Source organism: Mobula hypostoma, chromosome 12, assembly GCF_963921235.1.
Source record: "Mobula hypostoma chromosome 12, sMobHyp1.1, whole genome shotgun sequence".
In the NCBI taxonomy this organism is placed as follows: domain Eukaryota; kingdom Metazoa; phylum Chordata; class Chondrichthyes; order Myliobatiformes; family Myliobatidae; genus Mobula; species Mobula hypostoma.
Window position 1 is genome coordinate 103,272,844 of NC_086108.1, and position 24,986 is coordinate 103,297,829.

The following is a 24,986-nucleotide window of genomic DNA, read 5'->3' on the forward strand; positions in this document are numbered from 1 at the left end:
CATGGAGGCGTGGACGTTAGGTGCAGTGTAAGGAGGGGATGTAGCCAATGGTAGTCTATGTAGTTCATCCACGTGTTGAACTGGAGTGGGAGAGGAGGGAGGAGGTGCTGAGGAAGCATTGGGTGCCTCGGCAACTCAACTGGTGTGCTGAGGGGGGTGTGAACACGAGAGCAATTGTCAAACCTATTAAAGAATTGGTTTAACTTATTAGCCCATTCATGGCTGCATGCCAAAGCTCTACAGCTGGGCTGATTAAAGCCAGTGTGTCATGGTCCAATCCATGAAATCCGCATTCCGGTTGACGGTCCGGTCCGTTGACTCCTTATTCCGGGATTTCCTGTTTGCCCTCGTTCCATTGTGTGCCTTAATTGAGGCACCTGATTCTCGTTCTGGGCTGGCACATAAATACTTCTCAAACCAAGGATTCCCTGCTGGACTGTTTCTGTCCCCTTCCATTTATATCCCTGTCAAGTTCAACTGGCTGAATGAGACTGGAGCCTTGCCATGCCAAGATAAGGAACTATCTATTGTTGAGTTTGGAACTATCTCTTTGTGTCCCTGTGTTTTGTATCTGTGTCAAAGAAGAGTCCCGGCCCTAGTTCCTGTTCCCAAGGAGGGGTCCCTGTTCTGTGTTCCAAGTTCCAGGTGCCGTGTTCCAGTCCTGTCCAAGTCAAGGCTTCGTGTTCTCATCCAGTCCAGGAGTTACCTCGGCAGTTTACCTTGGTAGTATCCTTAGCAGTCATCCTGGCCCTGGGTCCTACAAAGGGTCCCGGACCTGTATTCAAGAACCTAATCAAGCTGAGTCCAAGAACTGAGCCAAGCCTAATCCAAGAGCCTTGTCCTACCCTGGAATACCTCATCCTGCCCTGGAGTACCTCATCCAGTTCACATCCAAGGCTCTGAGTGTTCAGTCCACGTCCAAGGCTCTATGTTCCTGTGTTCCAAGACCAAGTCTCAGTGCTGTGTTCCAGCCCTGTCCAAGTCTGAGCTTCATGTCCTCATCTAGTTCCGGTACCTCACACAGTCCTGGGGTACCTCATCCTGTCCTGTAGCCACGTCCTGTCCTTGCCAAGATCCTAGTCCCAAGTCCTAACCTAGACCCAGGTTCTGGTTCCGAGTCAAGATCCAGGTTCTGGGTCCTTGTCCAGGCTGTGGTTCCAGAGTTCTGTGTTCCTAGTCGAGGCTCCTTGTTCCTAGTTCCCCATCCAGGTTCCTGTGTTTCTAGTCCAAGCCCTAGCCCAGGCCCTGAATCCTAGTCTCGTCCAGGGCCTGTGTCAATATCCAGTGTTGTTTCTTCCTTACTCACCTTGCTATCTCGATAAACCTACTCCTGTTCCTGGTACTTCAGTGTCTGTGTCTTGCATTTGGGTCTGCTCCCAATGCCCCCCCCCCCCGCTTATAACAGAACAGTCCAGTCAAATATGGATCCAGCGACACAGACACTATTGTTTTACTTTCGCCATCCTGGGTTCCCTCCTGTTGAATACCCCCCACTCTCCTGTCCGTGTCGTTCATAGTCTGGGAAAGCCTTTTGGGTCACCAGGAGGCTCCCATAGGGAGGATGGGGTGGGGGTTGCTGTCATGGTCTGGTCCGTGAAATTCACAGTCCAGTCCGTTGACTCCTTATTCTGGGTTTTCCTGTTTTCCCTTGTTCCATTGGGTGCCTTAATTGAGGCACCTGGTTCTCATTTTGGGCTGCACATAAATACCTCACAAACCAAGGATTCCCTGCTGGACTGTTCTCTTCCCCTTCCTTCTGAAGCCTTGCCTGCATCCCCATCCAGTTCAACCACTGGGGTGAGACTGGAGCCTTGCTATGCCAAGATAAGGAACTATCTATTGTTGAGTTTGGAACTATCTCTTTGTGTCCCCATGTTTGTGTCCGTGTCAAAGAAGAGTCCCAGCCCTAGGTCCTGTTTCCAAGGAGGGGTCCTGGCTCTGTGTTCTGTGTTCCAAGTTCCAGGTGCCGTGTATCGGTCCTGTCCAGGTCAAGGATTCGTGTTCTTGTCCAGCCCAGGAGTTACCTCGGTGAGTTACCTCAGCAGTCATCCCAGCCCTGCATCTTAGAAAGGGTCCCGGCCCTGTACCCAAGAGCCTAGTCAAGTCTAGTCCAAGTACTGAGCCAAACCTAGTCCAAGAGCCTCATCCTGCCCTGGTGTACATCGTCCGGTCTGCATCCATGGCTCTGTGTGTTCAGTCCATGTCCAAAGCTCTGTGTTCCAAGACCAAGTCCAGGTGCCGTGTTCCAGCTCTGTCCAAATCTGAGCTTCGTGTCCTCATCTAGTTCCGGTACCTCACTCAGCCTGGTGCTGGAGATTCCTCGTCCTGTCCTTGCCAAGATCCTAGTCCCAAGTCTCCACTCCCAACACCCATCTTATAACAGTGGTTCTTCATGCCTCTCCACACCTCCCATGTGCTACTCTGCCCAAGATAAGTCACCTGGACCAGAAGGACTCCACACAAGGGTTCTGAAAGAGGTGGTTGAAGAGATTATGGAGGCATTAGTAACAATCTTTCAAGAATCTCTAGATTCTGGCATGGTTAGAGGACTGGAAAATTGCAAATATCACTCCACTCTTCAAGAAGGGAGGGAGACAGAAGAGAAGAAATTATAGGCCAGTTACCCTGACCTCTGGTTGGGAAGATGTTGGAGTTGATTGTTAAGGATGTGATTTCGGGGTACTCGGGGTTCATGATAAAATAGATCAAAGTCAGCTTAGTTTCCTTAAGGCAAAATCTTGCTTGACAAATCTGTTGGAATTCTTTGAGGAAACAACAAGCAGGGTAGACAAAGAAGAATTGGTGGATGTTTTATTCTTAGATTTTCAGAAGGACTTTGACAAAGTGCTGCACATAATACTGCTTAATAACATGCGAGCCCATGGTATTACAGGAAAGATAGTACCATGGATACTGCATTGGTGACTGGCAGGAGGCAAAGAGTGGGAATAAAGGGAGCCTTTACTGGTTGGCTGCCAGTGGTGTTCCACAGGGGTCGGTGTTGGGATCACCTCTTTTTGTTTTATGGCAATAATTTCAATGACAGAATTGGTCTTGTGGCCAAGGTTTGCGGATGATACAGGAGCAAGTAGTATTGAGGAAGCAGGGAGGTTGCAGAAGGACTTGGACAGATTAGAAGAATGGACAAAGAGGTGGTAAATGGAATACAGTGTTGGGACATATATGATCATGCACTTTTGTAGATGGAATAAAAGCATAAACTATTTTCTGAACATGGAGAAAATTGAAAAATCCAAGGTGCAAAGAAACTTGGGAGTCCTCATGCAGGACTCCCTAAAGTTTAATTTGCAGGTTGAGTCAGTGATGAAGAAGGCAAATGCAATGCTAGCATACATTTCAAGAGGACTAGACTACAAAAGCAAGGATGTAACCTTGAGGCTTTATAAGGCAATGGTGAGGCTTCACTTGGAGTACTGTGAGCAGTTTTGGGCCCCTCATTTAAGAAAGGATGTGCTAAGAATGGGAGAGGGTTCAAAGGAAGTTCATGAGAATAATGCTGGGAATGAAGGGCTTCAGGAGCCTGATTGTTGAGGGGCAATAACTGGTGCTGACCCTGGTGACATGGCTGCTTAGAGGTAAATCTAGATAGGTACTTCAGGTGGAGTGTCCCACAGCTGAGAGCCTGTCTTCACAATGAGATGTTAAAAATTACATTACCAACTATCTCACCAAGCAAAGGAGTTCTCAATGCCTTTGGGAATATTCATTCCTCCGATAAACTGATTATGTGTCCAGGCAAGCTGATCAAAGGCTAAATCATATACACAAGAGATTCTGCAGGTGTGGGAAATCCAGAGCAACACACAAAATGCTGTAGGAATTCAACAGATCAGATCAGACAGCGACGCTTTGGGCTGACAGCTTTCTTCAGGACTGTTTCGGAACGTTACCTTTCTTTGGGATTGATTCGGGCCGTGACTCTTCATCGGGACTGGCAGGAGGCAAAGAGTGGGAACAAAGGGAGGCTTTACTGGTTGGCTGCCAGTGGTGTTCCACAGGGGTCGGTGTTGGGACCACTTCTTTTTGTTTTATGGCAATAATTTCAATGATAGAATTTATGTCTTGTGGCCAAGGTTTGCGGATGATACAAAGATAGGTACGGGGGCAAGTAGAATTGAGGAAGCAGGGAGGTTGCAGAAGGACTTGGACAGGCTAGAAGAATGGACAAATCGGGACTGTTTCAATGACTAAACAACACTGCTAGTTTGGTTCTAAAGTCGACACTTTGAGGAGTCTTCATTAGTTGACTCTCGTCGAACGGAGCAATACCACGGTCATGATCTGCGATCCCGTAACGGGGAAAATGAAATGCGGTGCAGAACGGTGACGAAGATCGCGTGGGAGCATCACATTGAAGGGCTGATCCTTCGACACGGCTCTGCTGAAGTGGGGGGTGGGGGGCGTGCGCTGAATAAAACTACGTTCGGAGACACACGGCAGAGCACACCAGTGGAGAACGGGCTGCGGTTCCGACGCCCTTGCGTTGGACACTTGCCGAGCACCGGCGCCCCTGTCGCTTGCACCCAGCATCCCAGGTAGAGAGAGCAGCCTGCGTCCCGGAACCATGAACACCACCGAGGCGAAGGACTACCTCTCCAAGCGGCAGATCCCCCCGCTCTTCGAGGTGAGAGAACAGAAATAACTCGTAGCCATTCGCGTAGTTCGGTCTCGAACGAGTAGACCCGGCGAGGATGGGCTCCTGATCCAAGTATTTCTGTCTGGTTTGTCTATTGGGGGCAAAACAAAACCTTGCAAATGAGCGGGCAATTCTTCTAATTAAGTAGTGCAATTTAGTGGTGCATCGGGACTTTGCGGTGTAATGGCGGGAAGAGAGTCCGGGATATCGGAGTGGTGAATTTGTGGAATTCATTATCACAAACGGCCCTGGAGGTCAAGTCATGGAGTATATTTAAAGCGGGGGTTAATAAGTTCTTGATTAGTAAGATCATTAGAATTTATGGCGAGAAGGCAGGAGAATGGGGTAATAAATCAGCCATGATCAAATGGTGGAGCAGACTCGATGGGCTGAATAGCCTAATTGTCCTACTATGCCTTATGGTCTTATTCGGGGTTAATTCAGGGTTTGGATGCACGAGAGACTGCAGAGTCCAAAACCAAAATCCTGACCTTCCCTTTGCCTCCACAGATTCTGCTCAGCCCATTGAGTTCTTCAGGCAGTTTGGTTGTTGGCTCTGGATTTGTATTGTGTGTGTGTGTGTGGGGGGGGGGTAGGGAGAGGGTTGAGTAAGGTGGTTAGAGGTGATGTGGATAGGAAAGGTGTTTAGTGCCCGTTCTCAGGGGAATACCATCTTAGCTTGATCTGAATCCAGGACCTCCCCATCCAACAGCTTTACACCAGTGGGTCAAGAAGGCAGCCCACCTTCACCTGCTGACTGGCCATTCGCCCTTGTCACCTGGATTTGTCGGTGACTCCCTCCTGCCCTGAATGACTGCGGAAGGATTGGCTGGTTCTGTTTGGGTGTCAGGCTGGCTAGCAGTGAAAAAACATCGAACATTCCAGCACGGTACAGATCCTTCAGCCCACGGTATGTGGCCAACTTTTTAACCTACTCTAAGATCAATCTAACCCTTCCCTCCTACATATCCCTCCATTTTCCTCTCATCCATGTGTCTATCTAAGAGTTTCTTAAATGTCCCTAATGTATCTGCCCCTGCCACCACCCCGGCAGCATGTTCCACGCACCCACCACTCTGTGTAAAGAACTTACTGACATCCCGATGTCCTTTTCTCCAATCATCCTAAAATTATGCCCTTCTTATATTAGCCGTTTCTGTCCCGAGGGAAAAAAATTCTGGCTATCCACCCAATCTATGCCTCTTATCTTCTTGTACACCTCAGTCAAGTAACCTCACATCCTCCTTCACTCCAAAGAGAAAAGCCCTAGTTCGCTCAAACTATCTTCATAAGACAAGTCCAGGCAGTATCCTGGTAAATCTCCTCAGCATTTATATGAACTGGTATTTATATACAAAGGTCTGTGTTTGCTGGGTATCACAATCTATTGTCATTAACTTTATAATGCAGGATCACATTCTAATGCATGAGACACAGATGGTCAAGATAGGAAGTCTTGGGGCAAAACACCACCTCTGTCAAATGGTAAAATATCCATGACTATGTATTGAAAAAGATCTAGTACCAATCCCTCAACCAACATCACAAAATTAAAAATTAAACTGAAATCATGCTGTGTGAAAATTGGCCACAATTGTTCACTACATTACAACAGTGGCTAAACTGCTATAGAACATGGAGTATAGAACAATAAAACCTTCTGGCCCAGGATGTTGTACCAACCTTTTAACCTTCTCTATGATCAAACTAACCCAGGGGTCCCCAACCTTTTTTATGTCATGGATCCCTACCATTAACTAAGGTGTCCATGGACTCCAGATTGGGAGCCTCGTTAATCCTTCCCTCCTACACAGCCATTTTTTACTGTCTGATAGAAAAATGTTATATTGACAGTAAACAGCTTTGGACACTAATCTTGTGATAAGCCTTGTATCAATTTCCTTTCTTGTACTGAAAGTGATAGTTTTTCAGCATGATTCCCAGTGCCTAATTATAAATGAACAGAAGATTGAACTGCCAGGTTGGCCCAGAGTAGACTCTTCATGTTTTTAGTTATCCTTCACATCTTCATCTTCCCTGACATTTACTGCAAAAGGTTGTCTAGTCCCACACTGAGCTTTATTATGTTTCTGTTTCCCAAGAATTATGATAATATATCCTACTAGACATCTCTTTCTCAGCTCATTACAGTGAGTGATGTTAATACTAAGCAACACATGCAAGATGCTGGAGGAAATCCAGCCATTTCTGAGACGGGAAGACCTGCAGTATAAGGAAAGACTGAATGGGTTAGGAATGTAGAAGATTGAGGGGAGATTTGATAGAGGTATTATGAGAGGTATAGATAGGGTAAATGCAGGCAGGCGTTTCCCACTGAGGTTGGATGGGACTATAACTGAAGGTCATGGGTTAAGAGTAACACGAGGGGAAACATCTTCACTCAGAGGGTCGTGAGAGTGTGGAACGAGCTGCCAGCACAAGAGGCGCATGCGAGCTCAATTTCAATGTTTAGAGGAAGTTTGGATAGGAATGTGGATGGCGGGGTGTGGAATGCTATGGTCCAGGTGCAGGTCGATGGGATTAGACAGTCTAAATGGTTTGGCATGGACTTATGGGCCAAAGGACCTGTTTCTTCGCTGTACTTTTCTATGACTCTATAACTCAGCACGTCCAGCTGTGTCTGCAGAACATGAAACATCAAACATTACAGCACAGTACAGACCCTTCAGCCTACAACGTTGACCTGACTTTTTAACCTACTGGAAGATCAATCTACCCCCTCCCTCCTACATTTCCCTCTATTTTCATCATCCACATGCCTACCTAAGAGTCTCGAATATTCCTGATGTGCTTGCCTCTACCAGCACCCGAGGCAACATGTTCCACACACCCACCACTCTGTGTAAAACAAAACTATCTCTGACATTTCTCACAAAGGATCCAAGACATGGACCGTTTATTCCCTTTTACTGCCGCTGCCTGACCTGCTGAATTCCTTCCTCCAGCATTTTATGGGTGTTGCTCAAGATTTCCAGCACCTGCAGAAAATCTCTTGTGTCTTTGTCGGTACTGTGTAAGATATTTCTCTCCTCCTTTTCTCTTTAAGTATTTCTATGTTTCTCCCAATTTGTTTGAGGTAGGAATATGGCTCAGGAGCTTGAAGACTCGTACGGCCAGATTTGGGAACAGCTTCTTTCCAACTGTGATAAGACTGCTGAACAGTTATCGTACCCTCCAAATATCCGGACCTGTCTCTAGGTTTTTTTTTGCACTACCTTACTTTCCATTTTCTATTTATGATTTATAATTTAAATTTTTAATATTTACTATTGATTTGTACTCCTGGGAGCGCAAAGCGCAGAATCAAATATCGCTGTGATGATTGTACATTCTAGTATTAATTGTTTGATGACAATAAGGTATAAACTATATGTAAAAATTTGCAAAGGGCCTCAGGAGTAATTTCAGTGGGTTTTGGCAGTGGAGCATTTTGTGAATGGGACCCTCAGGACTGTGTTAGTATTTGCAAGTGGCCTCCTGTCTTGTTGAGCACTGAATGTGTTGTATGTGCAGCTTATGCAAAGATATGTTGATACATTCAGTTTGTGTCCAGAGGCACATTATCAACATAGTCAGCTTGCACCCAGGGCTATGTTAGTTTTTGCTGTTTATGCCCAGGGATATGTCAGCATACGCAGCGTATTTGTAGGGTGTGTGTGTGTATGGATTGAATCATAGGATCAAAGTTCGAAGTAAATTTATTATTAAAGTACATATGTCACCATATACAACCCTGAGATTCATTTTCTTGTGGGCATACCCAATATACCTATAAAACAATAACCATTACAGAATCAATGTAAGACTGCACCAAGCTGTTTAACCACAGTGCAGAAGACAACAAACTCGGTAAATAAAAAAATAGAAATAATAATAAATAAATAAGCAATAAATATTGAGAGTATGAAACGAAGAGTCCTTGAAAGTGAGTCCATTGGTTGTGGGAACCTTTCAGTGATGGGGCAAGTGAAGCTGAATGAAGTTAGGCTCTTTAGTTCAAGAGCTTGATGGTGGAGGGGTAGTAACTGTCCCTAAACCTGGTGGAGTGAATCCTGCGGCTCCTGTACTTTCTTCCTGTAAAACCCTCCCAACCGTTGAGCATATCTACATGAGACATTGCCATAGAAAAGCAGCATCCGTCATTAAAGATCCTTACCACCCAGGCCGTGCTCTTTTCTCACTGCTGTCAATAGGTAGAAGGTACAAGAGCCACAGGACTCACAACACCAGGTTCAAGAACAGTTACTACCCCTCACCCATCAGACTCTTGAACAAAAGGAGATAACTACACTCATTTAAGAACTTCTTAAACTTGTTATTTCATGCTTGTTATTTATTTATATCTGCATTTGTGCAGTTTGTTGTTCATTGATCCTGCTAACAGTTACTGTTCTGTAGATTTGCTAAGTATGCCTGCAAAAACAAGAATCTCTGGGTTGTATGTGGTGACATGTATGTACTCTGGTAATTAATTTTACTTCAACTTTGACTTCCTGATGGCAGCAGCGAGAAGAGAGCATATCCTGGGCTGTGAGGTCCCTGATGATGGATGCTGTTTTCCTGCAACAATGTTTCATGTAGATGTTGAGAGGGCTTTACCCTACTTTTTGTACGATTTTCCACTCAAGGGCATTGGCTGTGATGAAGCCAGTCAATATCCACTACACACCTATAGAGTCGTACAGCCAAGTTGGTCCATGCTAGCCAACATTCCTATCTAAGCTAGTCACATTTGCTGGTTTTTGTGACATACCAGAGTGATTTTAAATGATCCAGATGATGCTGAGTTTCTCAGCTACTCATTCAGGCAGGTGGAGGTTTCCAACGGTTCTGAAAAGAATCCACCACAAGACGCAAGTTTCCTCTTGATCCTAGTTTCCTAGACTGCTTTTCCAGCCCCAACAACTACACCCATCTGATAGTACTTCCCCTTGCAACATCTCTCATTTCCCTCTCTTTCCTTCCAACTGTCCAAGGACCCAACAGGACATCCTGGTGAAGCAGTGAATCACTTCTTCTGATTCAACCGCATTTAGTGGTTACGTTGTTTAGAGCAACCAGATGCAGATTGAATCATCACATTCTGAGATTCGAGTTTCAGACTGCAGGTGTGGCCCTGAGCTTGCTGTTGTCCATGACTTTAAATTCACCTCTGACCTTTCTGGCTCTGGTCTCCTGTACTGTTACAACCAGGCCACATACAGGCTTCAACTCTGTCATGGACAGTCTTGTTCCCAGCTGTGAAAGGAGTAGGGTTGGGCATTGGTCTAGCAATTCCATGCCGTAAAAAACCCAGAGCTATAGAGATGCCAACAGCAGCTCCAAAAAGACTCTTCCTTGAGAGAGGAAGAATTTTCGAAGATGCCTACAAATGGGGGACAATAAGAAAGACTAACCCAGGATAGGGGACACTGGTGGGCTGCTGTCAGTGGCCCCAGTAGGGTGATAGGCTTGAGTAAGTACACACAGGTTTCAGGAACAACGCGTCATCTTCTGTCTGAGTACACTGCAGTCTTCTCAGCAGGGAATAGAAGCTTATGTAAGTTTAGATAACTCACTGTTATCAGAATGGTAACTTCTGCGGCTTATCTATCTGTGCAAGTTCAGTTTCTCTCTCTCCATTAGTAGAGCTTGGTAAAGGAGCATCAAACAAGATACTGGAGGAATTCAGTCGGCCGGACTCCATCCAAGGAGAGGGATGGGTAGTTGACATTCTGGGTTGAGATCCTTCATCTGGACTGGAAAGATAGAGGGGTGATAGCCGGCATAAAAAGGTGGCAGGCAAGGAGCTAGAGCCTGGAGTTCTGGGTCAGTACTGAAGAATGAGACCCAAAAAGGTGCTGGCACTGGAGAGGGTTCAGAGGAGGTTCACAAAGATGATTCCGGGAATGAAATGGTTATCATATGAGGAACATTTAAAAGCCCTGGGTATATACTTGCTGGAATTTAGAAGGACGAGGGAGGATTTTATTGAAACTTTTGAATGTTGAAAGGCCTAAACAGAGTAAATATGGAAAGGATGTTTCCCATGGTGGGGGAGTCTAGGACAAGAGGGCACAGCCTCCGGACAGAGAAACGCCCTTTCAAAACAGAGATGCAGATAAATTTCTTTAGCCAGTGGGTGATGAATTTGTGGAATTTATTACCGCAGGCTGCTGTGGAGCTGAGGTCATTGTGTGTATTTAAGGCAGAGCTTGATTGTTTCTGGTGAGCATTGTGCGCGTGCAGTCTTGGCACCAGAAAGTGTGGTGGCCCTTGCGAGCTGCCTGCAGTGCATCCTTAAATGTGTTGGTTGTTAATGAAATCGAAGCATTTCACTGTGTTTTTCAATGTCCGTGTGAGTAACAGCAATATTTCTGGTTAAGATGCTACTACAGAACACATGCGACAGCTCACTGGTAGTTTAAAAAGTTAAGAAATTTGACAAAAAACATAACGAAGAATCCCTTTTCTGTGGTAAATTGTGCTAAATTATCACCACAAACAGTGAAAGTGCGAGAGATGGCGAGGCGAGTTCAGGAAACGAGATGGTGTGTTGCAGAATCATTGCAGATGGAGTTCCGATGCCCGTACAACTGGCCCAGGTGTGGATCGCTCTGGGCACCAAATTGATTTGGCGAGCTTGAGAGAGGCTTTGGACTGGGCCCAGAGTGAGCCGCCAGGTGGTGTCGCCTAGACCCTGACTTCTTCGCAGTAGCTGGGTCCTGGTGCGAGGTACAATCCACTGTTTAGACAATTTAAACATCGACCCAGATCGGAGGCGAGAGCTGATTTCACTCGTTCCCTGCAATGTTCCCTCCTCTCTCCAGAGCACCGGAGCCTTTCGCTGTTCTGTTGTTCAGTCAATTTAAACACCAGCCCTGAAGGACTGGAAAGTCAGGGTATTGGGATCTGAGGCATGAGCTGATTTCTCTTGTTTTGCACGATGATCACTCATCTCTCCATGGCACTGAGGCTATGAAGACTGCCCTGGCTGCTGTGCTCCGTGCCCGCTAATATGGTGGAATGATACCGAGGCTTTGGGCCTGCTCTGGGCTGCTCCGGGGATGGGATCTGAAGAATCATTTTGGTTCGAAATGTTGTAGTTTGCATGATTTGTGTTTTTTTTTCCTCTTGCGCATCGAGTGTTGGTCTTTTTTTTTCTTTTATTTAATCGGGTTCTTTTGGGTTTCTTGCTTTGAGGCTACCTGTGAGCAAACAAATCTCAAGGTTGTATAAGTTATACATTCTTTGATTTAAAAAAAAAGTACTTTGAATCTTTGAATTAACATATCTGAATCTGAATCCCTGAAAAACATTGTTAGGTGGATCCTAGTGAGAAGGGGGTGGTCGACGAAGGAGCTTTGATTCTATGTGAGGTTCTAACTTTAAGTTCCTCGGGGTCAATATCACAAATGACCTGACTTGGTCCAACCAAGCAGAGTCCACTGCCAAGAAGGCCCAACAGCGCCTTTACTTCCTGAGAAAACTAAAGAAATTTGGCCTGTCCCCTAAAACCCTCATTAATTTTTATAGATGCACCGTAGAAAGCATTCTTCTAGGGTGCATCACATCCTGGTATGTCTCCACAGATGCTGACTGACCTTTTCTGTTTTAACTTATGTAGAGGTGGTTTTCCAAGGCAGTTCTAGTGTTGGTGGTGGTAACTCAGCAATATCTTCTGATTCCTTCCGTGCAGAGTATGCTCACTGGGTTGATGTATCACAGGCCTGACGACCCTGTTGACTTCCTGCAAGGTTGCTTGAAGAGGGTGAAGGAGCTCGGTGGACCAGACAAAGTACGATGGGACACCTTTGTCGCTCAGGAGAAGAGGGCCTTGCCCCCTCTCAATGGCTGCCAGAACCGGAGATTGCTTTTCAGGAATGGTAAATGATTTGACCGTAAGACGTAGGAACAGAATTAGGCCACTTAGCCCATTTGGTCATGGCTGATTTATTATCCCTCTTAGCTCCATTCTTCATTCAGTTTAAAACTTCCTCTCATTGCATGCAACCACTGAAAATTCACCAGATTCAGTGAATTCAAGTTCATTGTCATTCAACTGAATACATTTATACCACCAAACGAATCAACTTTCCTCTGGACCAAGGAGCACAACATAGTACACGTAACTCGCACACAACACAGAAAGTAAGTAATATTACCACAAATAAATTAACAAATAATAAAATATTCCGGAAAATTTACAACATGCGTTTAAAAAATAAACAGTATACCGCTGGTCCCACTTCATGTGTGGTGAGGCCAAGTTCAGTAGTCTTGTGGCCTTGGAAAAGAAGCTCTTTCACATCTTAACAGTCCTGCCCTCGTGCTACATACCTTCTGCCTGATAGTAGGGGGCTCAAGAGAGGAAGAAGTGAGTAACTGTCCAATGTCTGATGTAGAAATTGAGGCTTGTTGCCCACTTGGTCAACAAGTCACACTCTAATAGGCCAACTCTGCTACAGTTGGCATTTGAGTGCAGTACTGTGAGAGGGCTATTCTGTCTGAGGATCTTTTTTCCCATGAGATATTAAAACATATTACCCCAACTTCTGCTCTAGTGAATTGCAATCCTTTCTGTCCAGATGAAGGGTCTCGACCTGAAATATCTTTCCACAGATACTGCCTGACCCACTGAGCTCTTCCAGCAGCTAGGTTATAGCTCCAGATTCCAGCACCTGTGGTCTCTGGTGTCTCCCATTCATCTCTCCTGGACTTGGGGAATGCTCATAGAACTGGAATATTGTGTTCAATTCTTGTCACCTCATCATAGAAAGGACGTTGAAGCTTTAGAGACAGCGCAGAGGAGATTTACCAGGGTGCTTCTTCAATTGGACAGTGTCTTATAGGTTGAGAGAACTAGAGTGTATCTCTCCAGTGAGAAGGAGGATGAGAGGTTACTTGATGGAGGTGTACAAGATGATAAAAGGCATAGATAGAATGGACCGCCAGAGACTATTCCCAGGGTGGAACTGGCTAATACCGGGAGACATAATTTTAAGATAATTGGAGGAAAGTATAGAAGGTATGACAGAGGTGGGTTTTTGACACAGAGTGGTGGGTGTGTGGGGTACTGATACAGCTAAATACATTTATGGACATTTCAGAAACTCTTGGATAAGCAGATGGATGATAGAAAAATGGAGGGCTATGTAGGTGGAAAGGGCTAATTGATTTTAGAGTGGGTTAAAAGGTTGGCACAAAAATGTAGCAGAAGGGCTTGTACTGTGCTGTAGTCCTCCATGTGAGCCTCGGTTCTGTACAATACGTTGGGTTTCAAACTGTCATTCCATCCAGCCCCAGCCCAAGCTATTATAAGATGCCTATGACCAAGCCCCACTGATGCTTCACAGTGGCTGCATTATCATATTTGCAACTTCAGCATAAAAAGTCATAAAATATGAATAACAGAAAGTGTTTGCTGAATGTGATATTATTCTGGTTCCACTGAGAAAGTGAACACTACCCACCCTGCAAACTGCCTTTTCCAAAAGCTCCCTTCTAGAAAGTGCTACAGGGCTATTAAATCAAAATCATCATGTCATCTTAAAAGTTTCTTCCCCCAGTTAATCTGATCAACCATTCTAGCTACCCACTCACCCCCTCTATCTATTACCACTCTCATTGCATTCCACTGCAGTGCAAACACTTAAATCCAGCTTTTATAATGCTGCTTATTTTGTAAATATATGCTGGTATTTATGTATTTATGCAGATTTTATTCCTTATCTGCCATTTAACCTCTAACTTCATTTTTATATCATTCTTTATTTTTAATAATTGTTGAATATTGATTTTGTTGCTTGTCTCACCCTGACAACACACCACAGTTACTGTCTAATACATGCCTAGTACATGCCAAATAAAGTTGATTCCTAGATCCCCCTGAAAGGAAAAGAAAGAAAAGGTCAGAGTTGAAAGAGTTGTAAAATGTCAAGCACTCTAGCAAAGCATCTGGCCATCTGTAATACGCAGAGTGTTCCTGCTCACAAGTTGCATTGCGGCCTGCTATGGCAACACCAGTGGCCAGGAAGGTAAAAAGCAACAGGAAGTGGCGAATACACCTCCGTCCACCACAACAAGGTATGCCTCACGTTGAGTACATTTACATGGAGCGCTGCCTTAAGAAAGCAGCATCCATCACAAGACCATAAGATACAGGAGCAGAATTAGGTCATTAGGCCCATCGAGTCCGCTCTGCCATTTCGTCATGACTGATCCAATTTTCCTGTCAGCCCCAGTCTTCTGCCTTCTCCCTCGATCCCTTCATGCCTGACCAATCAATAATCTATCAACCTCTGCCTTAAATATACATAAAGTGTTGGCCTTCACAGCTGCCTGTGGCAAAGAATTCCACAGATTCACCACTCTTTGGTTAAAGAAATTCCTCCTCATCTCTGCTCTAAAAGGAATCCCCTCTATTTTAAGGCTGTGTCCCCTGGTCTTAGACACTCCCACCATCCTCTCCACATCTACTCTATCAAGGCCTTTTACCGTTCAATAGATTTCAATGAGGTCACCCTTCATTCTTCTAAATTCGAGTGAATACAGGCCCAAAGCCATCAAACGCTGTTCATATGACAAGCCATTTAATCCTGGAAACATTTTTGTGAACCTCCTTTGAACTCTCTTCAGTTTCAGCATATCCTTTCTAAAATAAGGGACCCAAAACTGCTCACAATACCCCAAGTGAGGCCTTATCTGTGCTTTATAAGGTCTCAACATTACATCCTTGCTTTTATATTCTAGTCCACTTGAGTTGAATGTTAACATTGCATTATTCTTTCTCACCACAGACTTAATCTGCAAATAAACCTTTGGGAAATCCTGCACAAAGACTCCCAAATCCCTTTGCACCTCATAATGTTGTTTTTTTCTCTCCATTTAGAAAATAGTCAACCCTTTCATTTCTTCTATCATGCACTTCCCGACACTATTCCATCTGCCATATCTTTACCCATTCTCCCAATCTGTCTAAGTCCTTCTGGAGTCTCCCTATTTCCTCAAACAACCTGCTCCTCCATCTATCTTATCTTCTGCAAACTTAGCAACAAAGCTATCAATCCCATCATCCAAATCATTAACATATAATGTAAAATGAATTGGTCCCAACACGGACCCTTGTGGAATACCACTAGTTACCAGCAGCCAGTCAGAAAAGGCTCCCTTTATTCCCACTCTTTGCCTCCTGCCAATCAGCCACCGTTTTATCCATGCTGGAATCTTTCCTTTAAGACCATGGGCTTGTAGCTTGTTAAGTAATCTTATGTGTGGCACCTTGTTAAAAACCTTCTGAAAATCCAAGTACACAACATCAACTGATTCTCCGTTGTCTGTGTTGCTTGCTATTTCTTCAAAGAATTTCATCAGATTTGTCAGATAAGGTTCTCCAACAATCAAATCCAAAATATTCCCAACCACTGAGGATAGACTGACTGGCTCACTCCTTTCTTGAAGAGTGGAGTGACATTTTTAATTTTCCAGTTTTCCAGAACCATTCCAGAATCTAGTGATACTTGAAAAATTATTCCTAATGCCTCCACAATCTCTTCAGCCAACTCTTTCAGAACCCTGGGGTGCACGTTATCTGGTCCAAATGACTTAACAAACTTCAGACCTTTCAGTTTCTCTAGTAATGGTAACTTCACACTTGGCTCTATTCTGTGCTCTCTCTTTGGCTTTTATGTTGGCTTTGATTTGCCTTGTTAGCCATGGTTGTGTCATCTTGCCTTTAGAATACTTCCTCCTCTTTGGGATGTATACATCCTGTGCCTTTTGAATTGCTTCCAGAAATTTCAGCCATTGCTTCTCTGCTGTCATTCCTGCCAGTGTTCTTTTCCAATCAATTCTGGCCAGCTCCTTTCTCATACCTCTGTAATTCCCTTTATTCCACTGTAGTACTGATTGATCTGACTTTAGCTTATCCTTCTCATATTTATGGGTGAATTCGATCTTATTATGATCACTTGTTCCTAAGTGTTCTTTTACCTTAAGCTCTCTAATCAATTCTGGTTCATTGCACAACACTGAATCCAGAATAGCTGATCCCTTTGTGGGCTCAACCATGAGCTGCTCTAAAAAGCCATCTGGTAGGCACTCTAGAAATTCCCCCTCCTGGAATCCTGCACAAACCTGATTTTTCCAATCGACTGCATATTGAAGTCCCCCATGACTATTGTAGCATTGACCTTTTGGCATGCATTTTCTATCTCCCACTGTAACTTGTAGATCACATCTTTACTACTGTTTTGGGGTCAGTACACAACTCATGTCAGGGTCTTTTTACCCTTGCAGTTTCTTAGCTCTATCCAGATCAATTTAACATTTTTGGACCCTATCTCACCTATCTCTAATGAAATAATTTCATTTCTTACCAGGAGAGCCACACCAACCTCTCTGCCTTCCTGCTTGTCCTTTCAATACAATGTGTATCTTTGGACATTAATCTCCCAGTTATAATCTTCTTTCAGTCATGATTGTAGGCTACAACATCATACTTGCCAATTTGTAACTGTGCTACAAGTTCATCGACTTTATTCCGTATACTGCACGAATTCAAATATAACACCTTTTGTCCTGTATTCACCCTTTTTATGTTGCAACCTATCCTGTTGACAGCTATTTTGCCCTGTCATCAGCCTCTCCCTGCTAGGAGTCTCGCTCCACATTGCCTCTGTTTGTAACCCAACTACCTCATCTTCAGCACTATCACTCCAGTTCCCACCCCCTGTCAAATTAACTTAAACCCTCCTGAACAATTCTAGCCAACCTGCCCTCAAGGACATTGGACCCCTCAGGTTCAGATGTAACCCGACCCTTTTAGTACAGGTCATGCCTTCCCCAGAAGAGATCCCAGTGATCCATAACTCTGAACCCCCGCTCCTGCACCAGTTCCTCAGCCACGCATTCACCTGCCAAATCATCCTATTCCTACCCTCACTGGCATGTGACACAGGCAGCAATCCAGAGATTACTACCTTGGAGGTCACGTTTCTCAGCTTTCTACCTAGCTCCCTAAAATCTCTCTTCAGGACCTCCTCACCTTGTCTGCCTATGTCATTGGTGCCAATATGTACCAAGGCTTCTGGCTGCTCACCCTCACCCTGGAGAATGCCATGGACACGATCTGGGACCTCCCTGATCCTGGCACCAGGGAGGCAACATACTATCCAGGTGACTCTCTACAGAACCTCATTTCTGTTCCTCTGGCTAAGGAATCTCCAATCAACACTGCAGTCCTCTTCACCCCTTTGCCTTTCTGAGCCACAGTGCCAGACTCAGTGCCAGAGACCCAGTCACTGTGGCTCCTCCCCTCTCCACCCCACCCCTCGCAAGTAGGTCGTGCCTCTCAGTAGTATTTAAAGTTATATACTTATTATTGAGAGGTGTACTCTGCACTGTATGGGCACATGGCCAAGTGGTTGAGGCATTGGACTAGCTACCTGAAGGTCATGAGTTCGAGCCCCAGCCGAGGGAACATGTTGTGTCCTTGAGCAAGGCACTTAATCACACATTGCTGTGCGATGACACTGGTGCCAAGCTGTATGGGTCCTAATGCCCTTCCCTTGGACAACATTGGTGTCGTGGAGAGGGGAGACTTGCAGCATGGGCAACTGCTGGTCTTCCATACAAACTTGCCCAGGCCTGCGCCCTGGAGAGTGAAGACTTTCCAGGCACAGATCCATGGTCTCACAAGACAAACGGATGCCTTTAAAAACTGTGCACTGGCTGTGCATTTCCCTTCCTTCTCCTGACAGTCACCCAGTTACCTGTCTGCTGTAAGCTGGGGGGATTTACCTCTCTGTTGCTCCTGTCTGACATCAAAGACCTGCACAATCCAGGTCATGCCTTCTTCTCGTTACTATCATCAGGAAGGAGGTAAAGGAGCCTTAGGTCCCACACCACCAGGTTCAGGAACAGTTATTACCCTTCAACCATAAGGCTCCTGAACTGCTGTGGATAACTTCACTCACCTCAATGCTAACTGACTCCACAGCTGAAAACTCACTTTCAAGGACTCTTTACAACTTATATTCTCAGTATTTTTTTTATTTACACAGTTTGTCTTCTTTTGCACATTGGTTTTTTGACAGTCTTTGTTTACGTGCAGCTTTTCATAAACTTTATAGCAGTTAATTTTTTTCCTGTAAATGTCTCCAAGTAAATATACCTCAGGGTAGTATTTAGTAACAGATATGTACTTTGATAACAAATTTACTTTGAACTTTTCTTCCATTTGCCCATAGTTCTGCCTGAGAGTCCCAATTTTGCATATCAGCGTTACGATCGCTTGCCACCAATTCACCAGTTGTCTATCGAGAGCGACACAGACCTGTCTGAAACTGCTGAACTTATTGAGGAGTACATAGTGTTCGACCCCAGCAAAGCTCGCCCATGGATTATCCTGCTCATAGGTAACGTTGCTGCCCTACCCTTTCCTGGGCCTGAGAGACGAGGATAGATGAGGGAGTTGGGAGACTGAGGGGAAAACGGTGGAAACAGACAAAACGAAGAGGGGTCTCAAATGAGCGGTAATTCACAGGCTGTTGCCATTGGGGGAGGAGGTTCAGGACAAGAGATCAGAGGTGCAAAACTAATCAGAATCAGATTCAGATTAACGTCAGCAATACAGTGGAAAGACGTAAAGTCCGTAAAATTGCAAAAATAAATAAATTGTGCAATTAAAAGGGGTAACGAGGTAGTGATCGTGGACTGTTCAGAGCTAGCGATGGAGCCAGGGTTCTGGAGTGAGGAATGACCTAATTTTTGGATGAATTAAACATCGGGCCAGATTGAAAAGGCAAGGTGTTGGGACCAGAGAGAAGGGATGGGCTGGTTCTGCTCGTTGCTCTGCGACGTTTACTCGGCTCTGCACTAAACTGAGGCTGGGGCTGTGGCCTGCTCCATGCTTCATGTCTAAGGACTCACTTTCATTCTGAATGTTGTCTGTTTACTACTATTGTTTGCATGATGTTTTATTTCTCTGCACATTGGGTGTTAATGGGTTCTTTGTGGCTTCCTGTTAGGAGACGAAACTCAAGGTTGTATAAATTATACCTGTTTTGATTATAAATGTACTTTGAACTTTCATTCTGAAGCTGTCTGTAGGGACTTTGTACTTTCTCCCCATGACTGCGTTGGTTTCCTCCAAGTGCTCCTGTTGAACTTAGAAGTCTGATGGTGTAGAGGAGGGAACTGTTCCTGAATCGCTGAGTGTACAAGGCTCTTCAGGCTCCTGTACATCCTCCTCGATGGTATTAATGAGAAGAATGCACGTCCTGGATGGTGAGGGTGTTTAATGATGGTTGCCAGCTTTTGAAGAAGCTCTCAATAGTTGGGAAGTTTGTGTCCATGATAGAGCTGGCCGAGAAACTCCTTGAGATCCTGTTCGTTGGAGCCTCCATACCGGATGATGATGATGATGCAACCAGTTAGAATGTCCTTTATGGTACATCTGTAGAAATCTGCGAATGACTTTGGTGACCTAGAAAATCCCCTCAAACTCCTGATGTAGTATTGCCAGGGCCCTATCTGTCTAATCTTATGAAAGATGGCATGACGTTATTTTGAAGAGTACTTGCATTCACAAAAATAAAAGGACTCTGGGAATCTGGAACTCGGAAATCCAAACAGAAAACATGACTTTGCAATGTCTAAGAGGTAAGCACAGGAGCACGTGGACAGGCAGGGAATGAAGGGATGTGGACCACGTGTAGGCAGCTGGGATTAGCTTACACTGGTATTCTGCGCGACACTGACATTACGAGCAAAAAAGGGTCTGATCCTGTGCTGTGCTGAGGACATGGAATTCCCCTAAACAGGAGAAAGGCTGCAGATGATGGGAATCCAAAGTAAACTAAATGCTGGAGGAAATCACAGGTCAGGCGCATCTGTGGAAATAGACAATAGACGGTAGGTGCAGGAGTAGGCCATTTGGCCCTTCGAGCCAGCACCGCCATTCACTGATCATGGCTGATCATCCACAATCAGTACCCTGTTCCTGCCTTCTCCCCATATCCCTTGACTCCACTATCTTTAAGAGCTCTACCTAACTCTTTCTTGAAAGAATCCAGAGAATTGGCCTCCATTGCCTTCTGAGGCAGAGCATTCCACAGAACCACAACCCTCTGTGTGAAAAAGTTTTTCCTCAACTCCGTTCTAAATGGTCTACCCCTTATTCTTAAACTGTGGCCTCCGGTTCTGGACTCCCCCAACATCAGGAACATGTTTCCTGCCTCTAGCGTGTCCAATCCCTTAATAATAATAAACAAATGAAATGAATAAATAGTTTACATTTTGGGCCGAGACCCTTCTTCAGGACTGAAATGGAAGGGGGAAGATGCCAGAATAAAAAGGTGGGGAGAGGGGAAAGAGGCTAGCTGGAAGGTGATAGGTGAAACCAGGTGGTTGGGAAAGGTCAAGGGCTGGAGAAGATGGCGAGGAGAGAGGACCATGGGGAAAGGGAAGGAGGAGGAGAGGACCCAGCAGGATGTGATAGGCAGGTGAGAAGAAGTAAATGGTCAGAATGGGGAGTAGAAGAAGAGGGAATAGGAAGGGGATTTTTTTTTACTGGAAGGAGAAATAGATATTCATGCTACCAGGTTACCTTGATGGAATATAAGGTGTTGCTCCTCCACCCTGAGGGTGGCCTCATCTTGGCACAGGAAGAGGGCACGGACTGACATGTCAGAATGGGAATAGGAATCAGAATTAAAATGTCTGGCTACCAGGTAGTTCTGCTTTTGGTGGATGGAGCCGAGATGCCGGATGAAGCAGACTCCAATTTAGGACAGGTTGCACCAATGTAGAGGAGGCCGCATCAGGAGTACTGGACACAATAGACGACCCCGGCAGATTCACAGGTGAAGGACTGTTCGGGGCCTTGCATGGAGGTGAGGGAGGAGGTATGTGGACAGGTGTAGCACTTGGGCTGCTCCCGGAACTCTCCCTGTTGTCTTGAGCAGTGATTATCCCTTATTCAGCAATACTAAGGCGGATCACCTGATCATTACCAGCTTGCAGGTTGTATCAACTTTAAACAACCTGGATTCCTCTAGTGACCCCATACCAAAGTCCAACTTTGTAATGAAATCCAGTCGGCACAACCTACAGCAGCCCAGAACTCCTGGCTTCAAGCCATCGGACAGCCTCCACTCCGAGTAGCCAGATTACGGGCGCACGCCACCACGTCTGTAGGGTAGTGTAGTGGTTAACGTAACCCTATTACAACACCAGCTGCACAGCTGGACATAGAAGTTTTAGAGAGGATGCAGAGGAGGTTTACCAGGATGCACTCTGGATTAGAGAGCGTGCCTTATGAGAAAAGTCTCAGTGAGCTTGGGTGAACGAGGAGGAGAAACGGCTTGATAGAGGTGTACAAGCTGATAAGAGGCATAGGTAGAGTGGACAGCTAGAGACTTTTTCCCAAGGTGGAAATGGTTAATTAAAGGAGGCATAACTTTAGGGTGATTGGGTGGAAGTATAGTGGGGATGTCAGAGCTAAGTTCTTTACACAGAGTGGTGAGTGCATGGAATGCTCTGCCTGGGGAGATGGTAGAGGCAGACACATTTTGGGTATTTAAGAAACTCTAGGTAGGCACATGGATGATAGCAAAATGGAGGGCTATGTGGGAGGGAAGAGTTAGGTTGATTTTAGAGTAGGTTAAAAGTTTGACACAACATTGTGGGCCAAGGGGTTTGTACTGAGCTGTACTGTACTATGTTTTTTTTTTCTGAAGATCTAGATCTTTAAACTTCAAGAACTTTTATGCGCAAAGGATCTGCCACATTTCCCGTACCATTACAGTTCCATAAATTGCACTTAGACATCCGAAAGACAAGATAACTGGTTCATGCTGCACGTTTTCCTCTCTGACGTCACGTTGCATTTCTCACACAGGTGGGCCTGGCAGTGGCAAGGGTACCCAGAGCCTGAAAGTTGCCCAGCAGTACGGATTTGAGTACATTTCAGTGGGAGAGCTCCTCAGAAAGAAAATGATCCACAATGCAACCTGTAACAGGAAGTGGAGACTGATAGCTAAAATTATCACCAACGGGGAACTGGCACCTCAGGTATAAACCTAAATCTGAACACTTATAATTGCATTCTAGCTTCTGTGTCAAATGACCAATTATCTTGGAGCACAGAGATTGTTAAATGCTGTGCAAGGATTGTCTTCCTTACAGTTTCACAAAAATAGACAACACTAGCAAGGCTGGAATTTATTATCTATGCCTAATTGCCTCCTGATGTGAATGACTTGATAAGCGGTTTCAAAAAGCCAGCTAAGAGTCAGCCACGTTGCAGGATCTGAGTCATGCACGGGGCAGAACTGGGAAATGGTGAAAGGTTTCCTTCTGCGAAGCATGTGAGTGAGCCAAGCATGAGTGTGTCACGGGAGCACAGCGTTCAGCACGACACGGTTACAGCTTGGGGCCTCCGAGTTCAGTTCCGGCTCTGTCTGTAAGAAGTTTGGACGTCCTGCCCAGAAGCGTGAAGGTTTCCTCCGGGTGCCCTGGTTTCCTCCCACATCCCAAAGACGTACCAGTTAGTAGAATATTGTGTCCTAGCTGTCTAGATATGTAAGCCTGGGCAGTACAATATGGAGAGCAAGCTGTTGTGCATGTAGCAAGCTCCCCATCTCCACGCATCTGCTGAACCCAGAGGAACGGCAGAGACCAATGCAGTTTGGTACAGCAGCATTGCAGGAGTTGCCAGTCAGCATTGAACTCAATGTAGGACTGCCTTAGGGGCTCCAACTCTTGATTTTTTCCCTCAGGGTTTACTCCTGAAGCCTTCCCCGTGAGTGGGTATAGCGCAAGGCAGCAAGGTTTACATAGACCATAGAATAGTACAGCACAGTACAGGCCCTTCGGTCCACAATGTTGTGCCGACCCTTAAACCCTGCCTCCCATATAAGCCCCCACCTTAAATTCCTCCATATACCTGTCTAGTAGTCTCTTAAATTTCACTAGTGTATCTGCCTCCACCACTGACTCAGGCAGTGCATTCCACGCATCAACCACTCTCTGAGTAAAAAATCTTCCTCTAATATCCTCTTGAACTTTCCACCCCTTACCTTAAAACCATGTCCTCTTGTATTGAGCAGTGGTGCCCTGGGGAAGAGGCACTGGCTATCCATTCTATCTATTCCTCTTATTATCTTGTATACCTCTGTCATGTCTCCTCTCATCCTCCTTCACTCCAAAGAGTAAAGCCCTAGCTCCCTTAATCTCTGATCATAATCCATACTCTCTAAACCAGGCAGCATCCCGGTAAATCTCCTCTGTACCCTTTCCAATGCTTCCGCATCCTTCCTATAGTAAGGCGACCAGAACTGGACACAGTACTCCAAGTGTGGCCTAACCAGAGTTTTATAGAGCTGCATCATTACATCGCGACTCTTAAACTCTATCCCTCGACTTATGAAAGCTAACACCCCATAAGTTTTCTTAACTACCTTATCCACCTGTGAGGCAACTTTCAGGGATCTGTGGACATGTACCCTGAAATCCCTCTGCTCCTCCACACTACCAAGTATCCTGCCATTTACTTTGTACTCTGCCTTGGACTTTGTCCTTCCAAAGTGTACCACCTCACATTTCTCTGGGTTGAACTCCATCTGCCACTTCTCAGCCCACTTCTACATCCTATCAATGTCTCTCTGCAATCTTTGACAATCCTCTACACTATCCACAACACCACCAACCTTTGTGTTATCTGCAAACTTGCCTACCCACCCTTCTACCCCCACATCCAGGTCGTTAATAAAAATCACGAAAAGTAGAGGTCCCAGAACTGATCCTTGTGGGACACCACTAATCACAATCCTCCAATCTGAATGTACTCCCTCCACCATGACCCTCTGCCTTCTGCAGGTAAGCCAATTCTGAATCCATCTGGCCAAACTTCCCTGGATCCCATGCCTTCTGACTTTCTGAATAAGCCTACCGTGTGGAACCTTGTCAAATGCCTTACTAAAATCCAAATAGATCACATCCACTGCACTACCCTCATCTACATGCCTGGTAACCTCCTCAAAGAACTCTATCAGGCTTGTTAGATACAATCTGCCCTTCACAAAGCCATGCTGACTGTCCCTGATCAGACCATGATTCTCTAAATGCCCGTAGATCCTATCTCTAAGAAACTTTTCCAACAGCTTTCCCACCACAGACGTAAGGCTCACTGGTCTATAATTACCCAGACTATCCCTACAACCTTTTTTGAACAAGGGGACAACATTCACCTCCTTCCAACCCTCCAGTACCATTCCTGTGGACAACGAGGACATAAAGATCCTAGCCAGAGGCTCAGCAATCTCTT

General features: G+C 45.3%; 1 protein-coding gene across 1 annotated transcript in view; it reads left to right on the forward strand.

The window, feature by feature from the left end:
* Positions 1-4,462: 4,462 nt before the first annotated feature.
* Positions 4,463-24,986, forward strand: part of ak5 (adenylate kinase 5) — a 76,252-nt gene continuing 55,728 nt past the window's right edge. The window contains exons 1-4 of the mRNA XM_063065056.1: positions 4,463-4,645; positions 12,357-12,543; positions 18,907-19,074; positions 22,560-22,732. Coding sequence (XP_062921126.1) covers positions 4,586-4,645; positions 12,357-12,543; positions 18,907-19,074; positions 22,560-22,732 — 588 coding nt within the window. The 5' untranslated portion in view covers positions 4,463-4,585. The remainder of the gene's footprint in view (positions 4,646-12,356; positions 12,544-18,906; positions 19,075-22,559; positions 22,733-24,986) is intronic.